General features: G+C 46.2%; 1 protein-coding gene across 6 annotated transcripts in view; it reads right to left on the reverse strand.

Annotated features, from left to right (window-relative positions):
* The window catches only part of RALYL (RALY RNA binding protein like), a 952779-nt gene that overhangs the window by 79749 nt on the left and 854322 nt on the right, over positions 1–18708 (reverse strand). For all 6 annotated transcript variants that reach the window (XM_075353135.1, XM_075353134.1, XM_075353132.1 and 3 more), the window contains one exon: positions 12516–12673. In XM_075353135.1, the coding sequence (XP_075209250.1) occupies positions 12516–12673 (158 nt within the window). The remainder of the gene's footprint in view (positions 1–12515; positions 12674–18708) is intronic.

Raw genomic sequence — 18708 nt, forward strand, 5'->3', positions numbered from 1 at the left:
GCTGTAGTGAGGAAGGGGCCAGAGGTAGCCGGAGCAGGGTAGTGGCCCGTTGTTACCTAGGGTGACCCGGATCACTGCAGGTGAGTGGATTCCCCGTTCCCAGCTGAGGAGAAAAAGGAAGAGTGTGGAGAGAGAGGCACTTGGCTGCAGGGAAAGAACAGGAGCTGCTGCACCGTGTGTGGGACACTAACACCCCCGTACCGAAGGCTGCGGACACCGGCAATTCCTAGTTTACCAGTGACTCTGTGTGAAATACTTGTGAGTACGCCTGTGCCCTCGGGCACCGCACCGCAGCACTGCGCCCTGCTCCCTGCTTACCCCATCACCGGGCCCCGGGACAACCAACCCCCTACCCACGGAGGGGAGAAATAACATCTAGCTGCTCCATACCATCACTCCCGGGATCCCCGTCCAGAGCAGCGGTGGTGTTCCAATCTCACCACAACCATGGGTGGCGTCACGGACAATCTCCCTTACCCAATCCCCTTTTTACTGTGGAGCCTGGGATCACAGAACGGGTCACGCCACCGTGATACCCACAGAAGTGACCTCGTGGCCCGGATCTGAGTACCCCCTGGTCCCCGGGCGTCACACTCTCCCGCTACCAATAACAGACTGGTCTTTTTCTGTACATGCACACAGGAAGAAAATAGTCACTCAATGAGAGCAGATGGGGAAAAGCCACTGGTGATCCATCTGTTCAACTAGTCTCTGGTGTGGCTTGTTCCTGGTGGCTTTTAAAACACAGAAAGTGTTTCTATGAAATGCCACAGCATTTCAGGGAAAAACATATGTGGCTGGAGTCATACAGCCAGTACCTGATACACACTAACAGTGGATAGGGCAGCCGGTATTAGCAGACAGGTTTCCTTTAAGATCACATAGGTGCCATTCATGTCAAGTGGTTGACTGTTATCATTTTGCCTTTGAGGGGAACTATTGTGACGCCCTGGCCTATCAGGTCGTCACAGGGTATTGTGCAATCTGCCCTTATGCACAGTATCCACTCCTCCTTGGTTACGGGTCCTGGTCCTTTGGTGTTGCTAACAGCTTAGCCAGTCAAAATCCTAGAAACACTTTACACTGAACCCACCAGACACACCATTAGGGAGCCTGAAGGGAATAGGGCCGTCCACATGGGGGGTTGGTAGGGGAAAGTGGAAAAAGTGACAGAGAAGTGAAACAGGAGTGAAAGAAGTAGGAGGTGGAAAGTGACTCTCCGAGAGGGAGAGGTCACTGGTCCGGAGCAGGGCTCCAGGAGTTACTAGGTGGCAGATGTTGGTCTGGGCATGGTAGGAGCTGGAACCCCGGTCATAGGGGATCGCGTCAAAGGGCACGGACTGCCGAGGAGGGCAGCCGGCAGCCTTGAGCCATCACCGGGCAGGAACCAGGGCACGACGGGGTATGTGGACCCCAGGCCGGGAAGTAGCTTCACACGTCCCGGTAATTTACCCGACGGGTGTGAAGACTTCACGATTTATCCCCAACCGCTCCAAAATTAAGGTACTAGCACACCAATGGGATAGGACTTTCCCACATACAGTCTAAAGAAATCCTACGCGTGAACCCTGAGAGCAAGATCACGCCGTTAGCCATACGGGTGAGCGGGACCCGAAAAGTTTCAAGCTTGAGGGTCCAACTAGTGAGAAGGTGCCACGGAAAAGGCCACAGGCTAACAGCAACACCAAGGGCATGGATCCCAGCGTGCTCCCTCCAAGCTGCACTGGTGCTCAGAATTCTGGTATACAAGCTGTCGGTGGCATTATTCCTGGACTGAGTGAGTACACTGGAAGCCCCCTTTTCCACTACCCAATGGCACCCCAAAACCCCCTACCCACGGAGGGGTTAAACATTCTGCTGCTACACCATCGCCACCGAGCTCCCTCAACAGCAGCGGTGGTCTCCCACAATACCACACACAGTGGGTGACGTCACAAACTTCTAATCCCCCTGTATATAGTCCCTCTTTTAAAATTCAAGTGTCCACATGACCCCCGGGTCTGGAGACCCCTCGAGCCACAGCAGTTCCGGATCCAAGCGGCTCGACCGCTGTCATGGGGGCGGTACACTATAACTCCCAGCATGTCCTACAGATTCTATGGCATACCAGGAGTTGTAGTTCACCACAGGAGTGGTACTGTACATTAATTTTCTCTTTTTTTAAATTAGGCTGCTTTCACGCTACGTTTTTTTAGCATGCGTCATGAACGTTTTTTTGCTGCAAAAGCGGATCCTGTTTTTGCATAGAAAAAGGCATGTGTTATTTTGCAGGATCCTGTCACTAAGTTTATGGGCGGACATTGGAGTCATGTGATCGGGAGTGAGGGGAACTGAACGTGAAAGACTGGGAGCCGACATCTAACAGCTGCGGAGGCTCGTAACCAAGGTAAACATCGGGAAACTTGCTTGGATACCAGATATTTACATTGGTTACGAGCGTCTGCAGCTGCTAGGAGCCAGCTCCCTGCACACGTAACCGAGATAAATATCGGGTAACTAAGCCCGCGGTTCCCCGATGTTTACCTTTAACGAGCCTCCGCAGCTACTCAGGAGGTGGAGAGAGGGAGGGGGAGAGAGAGACTGCTCACGCGAGGCTGGTTTCTGGGCATGCTCAGTAGAGCAAGCAGGATCCTGTCTATCAGCATGCCAGCTTTCACATATTGTTTAGTCAGGATCCAGCAATTTGCAGTATTTGGACGCAGCTCAAAAACGCTACAAGTAGCGTTTTTGAAAAAAGTTAAAAAACTGCAAGTCGCTGGATCCTTACTGTAACGCACGCAAACGCAGGTGAACGCATGTTGACGCGAGTCCATTGCAAATGCTTTGAAATGAAAACGCATTTGCACTGGATCCGTTTTTGCGTTAAAAAAACGTTCATGACGCATGTTAAAAAAAGTAGTGTGAAAGCATCTTAATACACTTAATACATGCCTCGTAACGGCTTTTCTAAGCACAACACCGGTTCTCTGGGCGCGCACTATGATTGCTGCCTCGCCCTGCTTTAGTCACTGCGGCTGCGCTAGACAGGAGGAAGAAGGTGGTATCTCATCTAGATCATGAAAATGATGTAATGAAGAGGCAGGGTCAGAGGGACTACGCGCTGTGCTGTTCTGTGCTGCCCGGGCTCTGCCTCTTCATTACATCACTGCAGCTCATGATTTGGATGGGAGACCACCCAGTGATTACAGCAGGGCCATGCAGAAATCATAAACGTGTCGGCAGAGAACGCACAGAGCACCAGAGTATTTAGATAAGCTGTTAAGTGGCAAGCAAGACTCTGGTGTTTCTGACAGACCTGCCCCTAACAACTCCCTGCTTCTGCCTCCTGTTAATACAAAATTAATATTTACAGCTCCCCACACTCATAATCTCGCCCACCTTTCGGCGTCCGCTCCAGTGCCAAGAGATGGATGGAATTACCAGCGTTGGGAGTAGAAATTATTCATTTTCTTAAATAGCGGGCACTTGTGACTGCTCCAGACACCAGATTCCTGTAACTATAAAATTAGTATGGTCATTACTGGGCAGCATGTCTATGTACATGGAAAATTTGAGGCTGGTCCTCACCAAACTCTCATATCATCATATACATCAAAGGGGATCTGTCAGATTTCATCTTTAAATCTGTACATATTATTAATTAGATCCCTTTAATATGATGAGACTGGTTTACTTACTTTGAATTTCCATGCCATGATGGCACAATTATCCTGGCATTAACATGAGCATGATATAGGCCCAGCTGGTGCTGGACGTAGGCAGGCAAAGTTTGAAAAAGATTATACAGTGTAGATGACTGAATTTGTTCAAGGCAAGTTGAAATCACAAAATATTGTGATTTTTCAGAATCTTGTGGTTTTGCAAATCTAAAGCCTGGTTTACACGCTTCAATAGATCTTTCAATCCGTCGTCGAGGTCAAGTTGTAAGTGACGCACATCCGGCATCGTTCGTGACGTATTTGCGTGTGAAACCTACGTGCAATCAAGATTGAACGAAAATACGGTGATCGCATACACGTCGTTTATTCCTCATACATTGGACGTTTTGTTGTATGAACCTAGTCAATTGTAGCGTGTGACATCCCTCATACGATTTTGATATCTGATGCTATGTACGCAGGTGTGCGCTCTGCACCGCAGCTTAAAAAAGGTCTGCTTCAGAGCGCAGCTGAAAAGCTGCATTCTGAAGCGCCTCACAATGTCTGTCATTCACTAATCTCTGTCAGTCCGTCACTATCTCTGTCCCTCACTCTCTGTCCATGTCAGTCTATCCCCCTGTCTCATATACTCACCGTTCCCCGATCCCCGGCGCTGCACGGCATTCACACTGCTCCGGCGGCTTTTACTGTTTTGAAAAAGCCGGCCGCCCATTAAACAATCTCGTATTCCCTGCTTTCCCCGCCCACCGGCGCCTATGATTGGTTACAGTGAGACACGCCCCCACGCTGACTGACAGGTGTCACACCGCACCCAATCACAGCAGCCGGTGGGCGTGTCTATACTGTGTAGTGAAATAAATAATTAAATAATTAAAAAAAACGGCGTGCGGTCCCCCCCAATTTTAAAACCAGCCAGATAAAGCCATACGGCTGAAGGCTGGTATTCTCAGGATGGGGAGCTCCACGTTATGGGGAGCCCCCCAGCCTAACAATATCAGCCAACAGCCGCCCAGAATTGCCGCATACATTAGATGCGACAGTTCTGGGGCTGTACCCGGCTCTTCCCGATTTGCCCTGATGCGTTGGCAAATCGGGGTAATAAGGAGTTATTGGCAGCCCATAGCTGCCAATAAGTCCTAGATTAATCATGTCAGGCGTCTATGAGACACCCTCCATGATTAATCTGTAAGTGACAGTAAATAAACACACACACATGAAAAAATCATTTATTAGAAGTAAAAAACACAAACACATTCCCTGGTTCACCACTTTAATCAGCCCCAAAAAGCCCTCCAAGTCCGGCGTACTCCAGGATGGTCCAGCGTCGCATCCAGCGCTGCTGCATGGAGGTGACCGGAGCTGCAGCAGACACAGCTGCTCCGGTCACCTCCATACAGCAAATGAAGACAGCTGCGCGATCAGCTGAGCTGTCAGTGAGGTTACCCGCTGTCACTGGATCCAGCGGTGGATGCAGCGGTGGCCGCGGGTAACCACAGTGACAGCTCAGCTGATCGCGCTACTCACCGCTGCTCCTCTCACCTCCACGCAGCAACTGAGGTGAGTAGCGCGATCAGCTGAGCTGTCACTGTGGTTACCCGCGGCCACCGCTGCATCCACCGCTGCATCCAGTGACAGCGGGTAACCTCACTGACAGCTCAGCTGATCGCACGGCTGTCTTCATTTGCTGTATGGAGGTGACCGGAGAGGCTGTGTCTGCTGCAGCTCCGGTCACCTCCATGCAGCAGCGCTGGATGCGACGCTGGAGCATCCTGGCTTCCGCCGGACATGGAGGGCTTTTTGGGGCTGATTAAAGTGGTGAACCAGGGAATGTGTTTGTGTTTTTTATTTCTAATAAAGGATTGTTTCATGTGTGTGTGTTTATTTACTGTAACTTACAGATTAATCATGGAGGGTGTCTCATAGACGCCTGACATGATTAATCTAGGATTTATTGGCAGCTATGGGCTGCCAATAACTCATTATTACCCCGATTTGCCAACGCACCAGGGCAAATCGGGAAGAGCCGGGTACAGTCCTAGAACTGTCGCATCTAATGTATGCGGCAATTCTGGGCGGCTGTTGGCTGATATTGTTAGGCTGGGGGGCTCCCCATAACGTGGAGCTCCCCATCCTGAGAATACCAGCCTTCAGCCGTATGGCTTTATCTGGCTGGTTTTAAAATTGGGGGGGACCGCACGCCGTTTTTTTTAATTATTTATTTATTTCACTGCACAGTATAGACACACCCACCGGCTGCTGTGATTGGGTGCTGTGTGACACCTGTCAGTCAGCGTGGGGGCGTGTCTCACTGTAACCAATCATAGGCGCCGGTGGGCGGGGAAAGCAGGGAATATGAGATTGTTTAATGGGCGGCCGGCTTTTTCAAAATAGTAAAAGCCGCCGGAGCAGCGCCGGGGATCGGGGATCGGTGAGTATGAGAGAGGGCTGCTCAATTCAGTTACTCAGGAGTTTAGCGGTCACCGGTGAGTCTTCACAGGTGACCGCTAATCAGGGCGCAACACAGACAGAGCCGCAGCATGACAATGAAGTCGGGTGAGGTTCACCCGAGTTCATTCTGACAGTGCGGCTCTGTCTGTGTCTGCTGTCAACTACCATTCACCGCTGCTACATGGCTGTCTGTGTCTGCTGTCAGCGGCCATGTAGCAGAGCTGAATGGCAGATGACATAGTAAAAACGCATCTCTACACATACACACGCTTGGCAAGTCAGTAAATAAAAAAAAAAAAGGTGCCCAATGCATACGTCACAGAACACATGATCTAAAGGATCGCACACAAAATTTATCAATTTAACATAGACTACTAACGCTCGTGTGACAGCAAATGAATGACCTACGTGCAATCTCATTCAATCGCATATGCGACCTGGGCGTGTCACATCGCATACGAGATCGCATACCTAATTGTAAGGTGTAAAGCTGGCTTTATAGAACAGTAGTTGGCTGACATTTTTCTGCCATGTAAAGGGCCAGGAAAAAAAAAATAATGACAACGCTGCTCACGTGTCTTAGGCCTGCGACACACATCCGTGCCGCCGGCACGTGTTTGTCATTTTTTTCACGTACCGGCGGCACGGAGACACGTTCAGCAATGCTACCCTATGGTAGCAGGCACACACACGTAAAACCACACGGAACGTGTGTCCGTGTGCGTTTGTACGTGTGTGCGTTTTTCTAAGCGCTGACATGTCAGTGTTTTCTCCGGCAGCACGGGTGTCACACGGCTCGCACCCGTATCACACGGGTATAGTGTGGATGCGGTCCCGTGTGACACGCACCGGAGAAAACACACGTGTCAGTTAAAAAAACCCAAAACATTTACTCACCTTCTCCAGCCCTCCTGTCTCTGCCGCTGCTGCCTCTTGCTGCCGACCGCCGTTCATTATTCTCATTTAATATTCACTTCACTGCCTGGCAGCAGAAGCAGCGGAGAGACGGGAGGGCTGGAGACCGAAGATCAGCACCACGGACAGCAGGGCGGACAGCAGGAAGGACCACGTGAGTATGTAAATTACCGGTTCTACGTGTGCTATCGCGGATAGCACACGTAGAACACATGTGGCCCGCACATACCAGAGACACGTACTTACCTGCACGCAACACGCAGGGGAAATACGTGTCTCTCGGCACGTGCGTGATTTTCACGTGAGTGTGGCAGAGGCCTTACTGCTGCATCCTGCCAGCCGATGCTATAGAGTGGACTTTTTGGCCCACCTGTCCTTTTCAATCGACACCAAGACTTCCAGGGGTCAAATAGGTCTCAGGAATCATAACGAATGTTGTGATATCATGATTTGCAGAGAGATGCCACCAAGTCATAGGGGACACATGTTATGACATCTTGAGTCCCCCAAGTTGCTGAATAGGCCTTGGGCGAAGGTTAACTTGATTTCGTCATGTGACTCGTGAGGCTACAAAAGCCACAGTATTGATGAAAGAGCCAGAGTACCAGAAGCACAGAGAACTAGTAGGACTGTGGAGGTGGGACAAGAGGGTGAGAGGACGTATTTTTTTTACCCCGCATTTAATTTGCTCTTGGGTGTAGGTAATATCTTTGAATCAAATTTTCTGGACAAATTTGAATACACTGACACTCATCATTATTATGTCACGCTGTACAAAAGGCTAGTAAGACATAGTATAGTGTATTCCCCACTAAGTGGCAGCAGAGTAGTGAAGGGGAGACTAAGTCACGCTGTAACAGAAAGGCAGCTGAAGTACAGTAGAGAAACCCCAGCAGGCAGTAAACAGGCGAACCACCAGGGGGCAATAGAGTAGTCAAACAGTCAGGACCTAGCCAGAAAAGTCAAGTCATTGAAAGGGGAGTATCACAATCAAGTCAGAAAACAGAACCGAGTCGGAAGTCGGGAGATCAGGTATGCAGAGGGAAACACAAACAACAGACAGGAGCGGGAAGTCAGGGACTGGGACAGACGGACAAATGGGGGAGTCTACAGGTCAGGGAACGGTAACAGGGAGGCAGGACAGATTGGGAACACTCAGCAGAGCCAGTGTACAAGCTGCAAGGCAGAAATATCACTGGCACTGAACCATAGGTAGAGGGGCAAGATATAGTTTCCTGGGATAAAGAACGAGGCTGTGAGTGAGGCTGTGAGTGAAGTTAACCCCTGACATGATCAGGCTAGAGCTGGGTGTAACCACAGCAGGGAAAACCCAGCCTGGATCATGACAATTACATAGCCATTGTGACATGGATTTTTAAAGCAAGTGTATCAGGTCCAAGAGATCTATTTCATAATTTATGCAGAATATATTGTGGAATATGGTGATAGATCAGAGACGGCTAACAATCTGACCAGGTTGGTTAGATCCATGTAATTAATTAAGGGATAACTGTACTTACAATTAACTTTTCCGAATAAGATGTCCTGTGTGAGTACATAAGGAAATCACTATTTTTGGCTCTTATATCACCTGTATCCTGCATTTTGACCAGTATTGCCCTGTGCACCTTTTATCTCTAATTTGAAATCCATTGGAAGTTGAGGGAAGAGACCATTTGCTGTGATATCTACTATACACCACACAGCATGCAGGGAGGGATTCCTGCGCTTTAATATTTTTTTTTTTAGCATTCAGCAATATACTGCAGCAGCAGGACATCAAACAGCAGAGTTAAGCGGTCTTGATCTGAATCAAGCTCTGATGTGAGGTAAAATGCTTGTTAGAAAGCTTTGTTCGATGGTTTTGTCTATCTCTGCCTGTTTCCTCTCCCTGCTCCTGACTCTTTTTCCATTCTCTCCATAATGTATGTCTTCTTTTGATGGGGCTGGTTTTTCAAAGTGGAGGGCAAGTTCAGGAAAAGGGAGAAGAGGCTGATAACTGGAGAAGGAAGCAGATTTCTCCAATAAGATGTGTACCCAGTTTCTTATATTCACCTGTTCTATTGATTTATGCAAAATTTGTTGAAAGTACCTAAATTTTAAACACATAAACTGAGGATTTATTATTCTTAGTACATACAAAGTAAAAAAGAATTTTGCAGTTATTTTGCCTTCACTCTTGTATTACGTGCAATCAGTTGTATGTAATATTTAGTTGTATTTGTCCTGGAACAGTTTCCCCTCAGGTGAGCTATTCTGGGAACTATAAGGAAACAAAGCAACTTGTCCAGTGCCACAAGGGAGTGACATTGGAATTCATGCCAGGTTCTCTGGGAAATTGGGTTAGGTCACTGTTAGTCAATGAATGTAGCCAATGGCTAGATCCTGTCATAGCTACTCATACATTTATAGAAGCACTAGACCTAAAATCTGCCCTATTTATACTTGTTGTACTGTCGAATGCAATCTGTTGTTCACTGCTATCAGACATTTGGCAGATGACATCCGTAACATTGTTCAGTCATATTATTGAGATGAGGTCTTCTACGTTATGTCTCCATATGTCCTGTTTGAAAACCTGCTGAATAATTCACTTACATAAATAGCTCACTTTTAGTGTACTTTTTGGTAATTTCTTCTATTCCATGGATGCTGGACTGTGGCACGTAAGATCAGCATGACGTGTAGGGGCCGAAACTTTGTTTCCAGTGATGCATCACTTACTGGTAGTCATGTGTACAGAGGATACCAGGCCACACTACAGCCGCTCGGTAACCCCTTGCCTCCCAATCACCGCACCACTTAAAGGATGACTCCGCTACAGTCCATTCTTTACTCCATTCTTACTCTGAGCCAATAAATTGCACACCATAGTATTCTTTGCAAACAACGGGACTTTACTTCTTTTCTTCTCAACATTAATAGCATCTGTCTTCATTTGCACTACACAGGCTCCGCTTCTATTCCCATACGGGTTACTTCCAGACTCCAATCCACAGTACAACCGCTTTCCTGGCACCTGGGCTCCATTAGACACCGCTAGGTCCCTCATTCTAACATCTGACTGCACGAACCAATTCAAAAAGTCTGTAAGTCTATCCGTCTCACCCACAGGGATTAGCTTGTGCTTTGGACAGGCCACATATGACAGCACTCCTCCGTTCGTGCTTAGGCCAGGACCTACCCTTCTCAGACAAGGGCTCACTGACCTTCGGTCTCGTAGGGGAATTCTTAGGGTTTTTATATCCAGGAAAACAGAAGGCTCCCCAACTGACCGGAATATACCCCCCTTCTGGGGACACAGCTCCACAGTCCTCAATGTACAGGACCCCACATGTCCGCGATCACAAGAGTGACCCTTAGGATCGATAAATAAATAGACAGTGTGGGCTTGTTCTCTGTATCTCCTACTGGGGACTCTCCTGCCCTCCTATCTCCTGTACTATTTATACACTACTCTCCTCCTTTTACTTAACTCCTAAACTGCCTACCCAGGTGCCAGGACTACCGTCCCTAAGCCACACTGCCACCTGGTGGCCATTTACAAAATACACATTTACATTTAACTACAGCAGATCTACCTTTGGTGTGCCAGCTAGTGATGAAGGGGGGTAGCGCAGCCTTGATCCCCCTACATTGTGACATTTAGTCCTCCTGTTTTGTATAACCACACCCACACCACCGATTAGCAGCTATCTTCTAATTTACGGTGTACACAGATAGCTGCCAATCTGTAGTGTGGATGGGTTATACAGGGCTCAGCATTCAGATAATTTGTGGATCTGCAGCAGAGAAAACACTTGAAGGGGCTGGAATCAAGGTCTCATCCCCTATGCTGCTCTCAGATTACATAGCAAAAACATTGTGACAGATTCCCTTTAAGTCATATTAGATTATTGGAGCCATATTTACAAGGCTTTTTCACAACTGCCTTGCTCTGTCTGTCACATATTTTTAAATTAACACTTAAAAAAATAAAATTTGTGTCCAAAAACATCAGGGTAAAGCGCTTTAATTTGGCAAAATAGCAGAGATCATGGTGGAACCTTTTATGTTAGCCAATAAGGTCCGTCAGGTACAATTTATGTCCATTGTTACGGATAATGCAGAACGGAAAATTGGAAGTAAATTGTAGATGTGGACAAGGGGTCTATTCAAATGGGTTGAAAAATTATAAGCACCTTATTTCCAATAGAAAAAGGAAGTAATGATGGGAGTGATTTACTACAGTCAGCGATAGGAGAGTACAAGCATTCACTATGAACTAATTTGTTAGCTAACTAGATCAGATCTGTTACAATTCCCTTACCTTAATGCAAATTGTCTCAAAGTGTTTTTATTACAGTGTAACCCAACTGGGAGCAGTATTAGAACCACAGATTGGTGAGGTATGGCAGCCATTACCGGTTGGACTTGGCAGTGTAGGGAATACTAGAGCAGGAGACCTTTTCACTTGTCTTTTGGATTTTTCAATGGGGAAGCCAGAGGATGTACACCTGAGAATACAGGTAACTTGGCAGCTTAAATATGTTTCCACATAAGGATTAGTTTGCACTTTTCATTATTCCTGTTGTGCTCTATGATAGCGACAGAATAACAAGAATCACAGTGGTAGCAGATTCATCTCATGATGTCTTCCAATGTCCTCCAATGGTACATAACGCACATATTGACTACATTGTAGTCATTCCAGTTTCAATGATGGTGTCAACTATATCACTGGACAAGTTAGTGTGTCACGTTCTGTTATTTTGTCTAGTATTTTTGGAAGAATCTTGCAATAACAACCTCCAACACATAACTGAAGAGGGACTTATGGTCCCCATACACATTAGATGGAAATTGGCCAAATCTACCTATTTATGGAGGATCAGACAACCATTTAAGATGCATGAGGGTATAGGATGGGGGTGAATAGCACCTACTCCTATGTAAGAAGTACTAGTATAATGTAAACCTAATGTATGTAAGTATTGTGTATATATGTACATTAATGCAGGATGTAGTGGAGCTGGTTGGGTGCAGTGCTCGGTATATAATTGTTATACACTGTAAATAATGTATAATGTAGCGTACTGGCCCCTCTTGCTGTGTCAGGCAGGAGATGTAGTGTGAGCTGTCAGGAGTACTGCAGATATAGTAGTAATAAAATCGGACAGTTAAATACTTTAGGAAGGATATTTTTGTTGTAATTAGGGACCAAGCTGCAGGAGTGGGATGATAGGAGTAGTTAGCTAGTTAATAGAATAATACAAGGACACAGGAAGAGCAGCCAGATGGTTACCAGGGAGAACTAAAATTGGTATAAAATGTGGAGTTTTATTTTAAGCAGCAGAACTGTGTATAATATGGTCACTTTGAGTTTTATTTCCTTGCACTTGTTTTCTCCTATTTTTAATTGCTGTAATTTCATTATTAATAACAATTTTTCTTAGCGCAATATTATTACTGAACTGAGGATGATTAGATAACACACTAATGAAGAGCACTTACATTTTGATGAAGAGCCAATTGAGACAGATCTTGATCCTCCCTTTAAAGAGAACACTCCTTTGCCTCTACGCGTCACTGGAACGGCTATACGGGGTCGTTTTAAAGGGATAACCGCACGAGGAGGAGGAGGAACGCGTCCGTGTCCATAATCAAACAACCTTGAAAGTAATAACATGATAATATTACTAATTACATATGTGTCTGAAACATTATGATGTAAAACTGTTAATATACGAAGAGGTATGAAGGTGATAAAGCTCACTAGATCTACCATTTACAGTATTTTCTTCAATGTTCATTGGAGACTCCCACAATATAAAGTAAATGGTTTCTTAATTCTCATCATAAGTTAGTGTCCTAGAGGGTGAAATTCCACTACTTTATTAGATAGAAATACGTACGTTTTCCTCTATGATAATGCATTACTGTAATTAGTAATAGCAATATATCTACATTGTCAAGTGGCAATAATAGACTAATACTGTGTGTTCATTCTTCGGCTATGATTGTTAGGCCCGTAACTATAGTGGGTGCAGAAGTTGCAGTTGCACCCAAACCCTTAAGGCCAGATGGGTCCATTGAACCATATAAGAAGATCAATACTATTAAGTACCCGTGATAGCTAAAGCCTTGTTGGAGATTTGTATTGGGGCACAAATAAGCTGCTCCTGCTTGTTCTGATGGTCCTTAAGCTCATAAACAACGGCTAACATATTGATAACTTATATGTAGCTAATATCATTATTTGGTGGGGGGCCCGACACACGGTACCCCCAACAGTCAGCTGAAATCTACTCTGGCAGCAGTTGTATTTAGTATACAGTATATCAATATATGATGCGTAAGGTAGATATCAACCACAAAAGAACGAATTAAGCTACCTTAAAAACCTTTTTCTTTATTAAACACGTATGCTACAACATAGTACATATAATAGATATATAAAAATTACAAATTGCACAGTGGAAAGAAAAATAGGGAGGATTAGGATAGATACTCACACTGTGCTCTTTCCCTTCCTATTCCACGGGGGTCGGCGTCCTAACCCCGATGACACCCCCGTTCACCGTCAACTATTTCCTGCACAGCTCCCTCCCTGTATCTAGACCTCAGTGCTCCTATTTTAGCAGTGGGTAATAGGGTATCACCAAAATAGCCCACAAAAGGATAGCAAGTGCACTGTCTTTAGAGAATTCAATTCAATGGCAATGGTGCCGTACTCAATTAGTCAGCTGTAATTCGGCCATTTGTTTGTGTTAGATAGAATAAATTGTATTTTAGATTGCTACACGTTGATCCAAGAATCTCCCTAAGCGTTTCACCCCTTCATGTAAAATATACTATTTAGTCAATCCCAGTCAAATTGATTAATTACTGAGCCTAAAGGGTACTTTACACGCTGCGATTTTGCTAGCGAGATCGCTAGCGAGCGTACCCGCCCCCGTCGGTTGTGTGTGACGGGCACATCACTGCCCGTGGCACACAACAGCGCTAGAAACAGTCACACATACTTACCTGCCTAGTGACATCGCTGTGACCATCGAACCGCCTCCTTTCTAAGGGGGCGGTTCGTTCGGCGTCATATCGACGTCACTAAGCGGCCGCCCAATAGAAGCAGAGGGGCGGAGATGAGCGGGCCGAACATCCCACCCACCTCCTTCGTTCCTCATTGCCGGCGGTCGCAAGTAAGGAGATGTTCCTCGTTCCTGCGGTGTCACACATAGCGATGTGTGCTGCCGCAGGAACGACAAACAACCTCGTTACTGTACATACAACGATTTTTGGTAAATGAACGACCTCTTCAAAATCAAAGATATTTACCTCTTTTGCGATCATTGAAGGTCGCTCATACATGTTACACGCTGCGATGTCGCTAACGACGCCGGATTTGCTTCACAAACACCGTGACCCCGACAATAAATCGTTAGCGATGTCGCAGCGTGTAAATGGCCCTTTAGTTAATGCAGCAGATATTACTTCCTGTTCCGCTGGTTAAGAGATATTCACCATCATCCATTTGAATATCCATATGAAACACCATCAGATTACACTCTGTTCCTCCTTTGCATTTAGTGTGGGCAATCAGTCATTAAGCCAGTGATAGCACAAGTCAGTCACAATATTCTGTTATAGCAATTTCCGACCAACCTAGTTTAGTCTTACAGCGGTTTCACAGGAGCTGTGCCCTTCGTATGGAAGCGTTCTTAGGACGCCGACCCCCTATTTTTCTTTCCACTGTGCAATTAGTAATTTTTATATATTTATTATATGTACTATGTTATAGCATATGTGTTTAATAAAGAAAAGGTTTTCAAGGTAGCTTAATTAGCTTTTTAGCAGTTGTATTTAGCCAATGTATGGAGATGAAAAACGCAGCTCCAGTACTCAATAGGAGGCAGTTGTGCTGTACCTGGCCGCGGCTATGATCCTGTTGACGGAAGTGTGCAGCTCAACAATTGAGCACATCTTGCCGCCATCAGCATCGAGAACTGATCGGCAAATAATCAGGTACTAATGAAGACGCAAGAAAAAATGTTTCATCCAGCACTTGAAGATATAGTATCCCAATTCCACGAAATTCACGGACTTGATAAAAACATTGATTTTATTGGTGTACAAAAGTACAAATAATTAAAATCATTGCGTCTTTTTAGACTGCAATGGTGCACGGTCCCAACGGGGACTGGTATAACTGAGGTAGCCGGGGTTCCGCTACCACTGCTGCATGGGGCCATATGGCTTATTCGGTACCCTGGACCAGCTGCAATGCATCCCGGAACTCTGAACTTCTATCGAGAACGGAGGTGGTAAAGCGGGTGACGCTGCTGTTCCAGGGAGCTGTGCCGGCCGGCACTCTCCCACCACGTAGGGAACAGGCTCCGGCTCCGGGCAGGTCAACGAGGTTGGGATGGTCTGGGTACCTCTCTCCCGACGCGGCGCTGCATGGGTGGCTCGGCTCTCACGGGCCCACACCACGGCCATTCCAGCACCTGCTGCAGTGACTGCGATCGCACCCGGACACAGAATCTCGCCATCTCCCGCTCCAGCCAGGCAGCGGTTCCCATTGGTAAGCGATCCGATTCGTGTTCTTCCGTGGAAATCCCCACTCCGCCTTGGGGCGCCGCCACTTCAGCGGCAGGCGCTGCACAGCCGTCCAGGTTAGGCGCGGACACCTTCCCGCTTCTCCCCCTTGATCTTTTGCGAGCACTCCCTTGTGCGGCAGGTTAGTTTAGTTTTCGCCTCAGGGTGTTGTTTCCTTCCGGCCGTGTTCCCAGGGGGCGGGGCTTCAGTCTAGACCCCTAGGTGGGCATTTCCTAACCACCTGGTCCCACCCCCTGGTGTGCCTGTCTTGCCCTAAGGGGGGTGACTAGGGTTTCAGGTCGGCTGTATGTGACCTAGGTGAGGGGTGGTGTTATGCGGGGGCCTAATGTGTGACTACCTGGTTTGCCAGGGCGTCACAGAAGCAGAGGACAAGGTCTGGGATAGAAGACAGAGATGTGACCCAAGAATCAGCTGTTCCGGATTGTCTGCCTGACCACATCTTAATCTGAAGATCTATCAGCATAAAGATATCTTACATGTTGTGTACCTGTACCTGCTGTTGAACTCTAGCAGTTTGTATTTTTGGTTTGTTATATACAGCTTTTTTTATCAGCAGTTTGATAATTTGCTTTATCCTTTTTTGAGTGAGTCTTTATTACAATTTCTATCACATACAGGAATTACTTAGTGTCTGTATGATTAAAGGGGTGATTCACTACTCTGCAATAGTGGCCACATCTCTGTAAAAACTGGTAGGGAAGGCTTTTTTGAAATACCTTGTCCAGCCAATTCTGCCTCTAAGCGGTACTATTGCCGGTCCACTCATCCCCATGAAGTGACCACCCGGGCTCCGTGACCTCTGAGATCCGATGATGTCACGTCAACTTCCTGACATCACCAAGCCTGTCCCAGTCTTCCTGAGTGACTGGGCTGCGGGCGGTGATTCGCTGCTCGTCACAGCTCAGCATCACTCCTGTTTGCAGTGCTCTGCAGTGAAGGAGAGAACGCGTGACATGCTGGGCTGTGACGAGTGGTGAAACACTACCCACAGTCCAGTCACTCAGGAAGACTGGGGTGAGACTCGGTGATGTCGGGTCAACTGGAAGTTGACGTGATATCACCGGATCTCAGAGATCACTTCATAGGGATGAGTGGACTGCAATAGCACCACTCAGAGGCAGAATTGGCTGAACAAGGTATTTAGAAAAAGCCTTCTCTATCAGTTTTACAGAGATGTGGCCACTATTGTAGAGTAGTGAATCACCCCTTTAATATAACATTAAATCCATCCTAGTATAAAAGTTTTCAAAATATTCTTCAGATAAAAAGTTCTGATATTTAGTAAGAACATCCACCTACACGATGTACTGCGTTGCGCTTTGATTGACAGATGACAGCTCTACAGGGCTCATCGGCACCATATGCTCTTATAGCTGCTAATAGAAGTGATCGGATAGGAGATATGTACACTGGGAGCGCCGCTCTGCTTAAGTTTGAAAACATATGGCTTAAATATTAAATCAGATTAATCTGTTATCATTAGCGAAGAGCAGCCAATCTAATTCACTTTGTCTTCATAGCTGGCTATTATTCACATGTAAGAAGAAACTGTTCCTTGGAGAGATTACTTTTAATCTATGTTTATGCAAATATCGTCTCATGTAATGAATAAATAAAATATAACGCGCTGGGAAAGATGGAAGCCTATAAATAAATACGATTTGTACTAATCTGTTGCCTTTGTTGGATACTTTAATAGATCTACTTTAATGGTTATTATCAGGACCTTGGGGAAAGTTGTCACATAAATGATTATCAATATGCTCATAGATTAAGCTAAGCGATCAAGGAGACGGACTGTCAGATCAAGGGCACATAACCCAACTTTAGACTGCTAACAAATGCACATGCCAAAGAAAACTAGTATTTAAAAGTAGAACATTGAAATAAAAGTATGAGACAAATTTAGGTAAAAGATGAGCGTAAGGTTGGCTGATTTCTGGCCGTAATGAGTGCTGTTCCACCACTTAATATGTCAACTGATGCTCGTTAAAGGCTATTTCCCCACAGGACAATGTAAACTATATGATGACGGAACGATCGATAACACCAGTAATAGTCATTTGGTTACCTGAGTTTATACGGGAAGGCATGCTACCAACAGCCTTGATTTAGGGCCCCATGAAGAAACATGAACGATTGTGAGGAAGACTCATCTACAAAAGCTTAACGCAAATGAACAACTGCTGATAAAAAGCTTGTTTTACATTGATACTTCCATAACGCAACCACGAATAGCTACAGTACCAATCGCAGCTCAGAAAATCCTTGACAACAATAATTGGGATCCTCTAATTAGCCGATAAACAAGCATTTGCTCCTTCACCACTTGAACCAACTATCGGCAACCACTGATGATCACCCGGTGTAATAGAACCTTTTGGATCCAATGAGAAAAGGCAAAAGGGCCATGATCAACAAAACTCAACCCCAATGAGACTACTTAAAGGAGTATTCCCGTCTTCAAGATCATATCCCGATATTTAGTAGGTATAATAATAATATTAGCAAATACCTCTAATTAGAAGTGTAGAATAGTTCTTCTGATTCACTATGTCACTTACCTCATGATTAGCGCAATGGTAGACCTCAGGTATCCATGGTTATGACCACAAGCAATTAACTAACTGTAACAATTATCTCCCACCAGAACTACTGCAACTTCCTGCTCTGTGGCCTCCATGCAAACAGTCTCAGACCCCTTCAATTCATTCTAAATTATGCTGCTTGACTAATCCACCTGTCCCCCCGCTACTCCCCGACCTCTCCTCTCCACCAATCCCTTCACTCACTTACCATTGCCCAATGATTCCAGTTTGCAACCCTAAGGGCACACACACATCAGCGGTATTCTGCCGCACTGCCAGATCCGGCATAAGGGCAGTACAGTACAATACAGTTCACAGACAGTGCGGCAAGCCCCGGTCCCATGCTGTCACATGCTCCGGTCACATGACCGCATGTGACCGGAGCTTGCCAGTGAACTTTAATGTACTGTACTGTCCTTGTGCCGGATCTGCGAGTGCAGCAGGAAAACGCTGATGTGAAACCAGCGTAATCATGACCTACAAAGCCATCCACAACCTGTCTC

Source organism: Anomaloglossus baeobatrachus, chromosome 6 (genome assembly GCF_048569485.1).
Source record: "Anomaloglossus baeobatrachus isolate aAnoBae1 chromosome 6, aAnoBae1.hap1, whole genome shotgun sequence".
Classification (NCBI taxonomy): Eukaryota; Metazoa; Chordata; class Amphibia; order Anura; family Aromobatidae; genus Anomaloglossus; species Anomaloglossus baeobatrachus.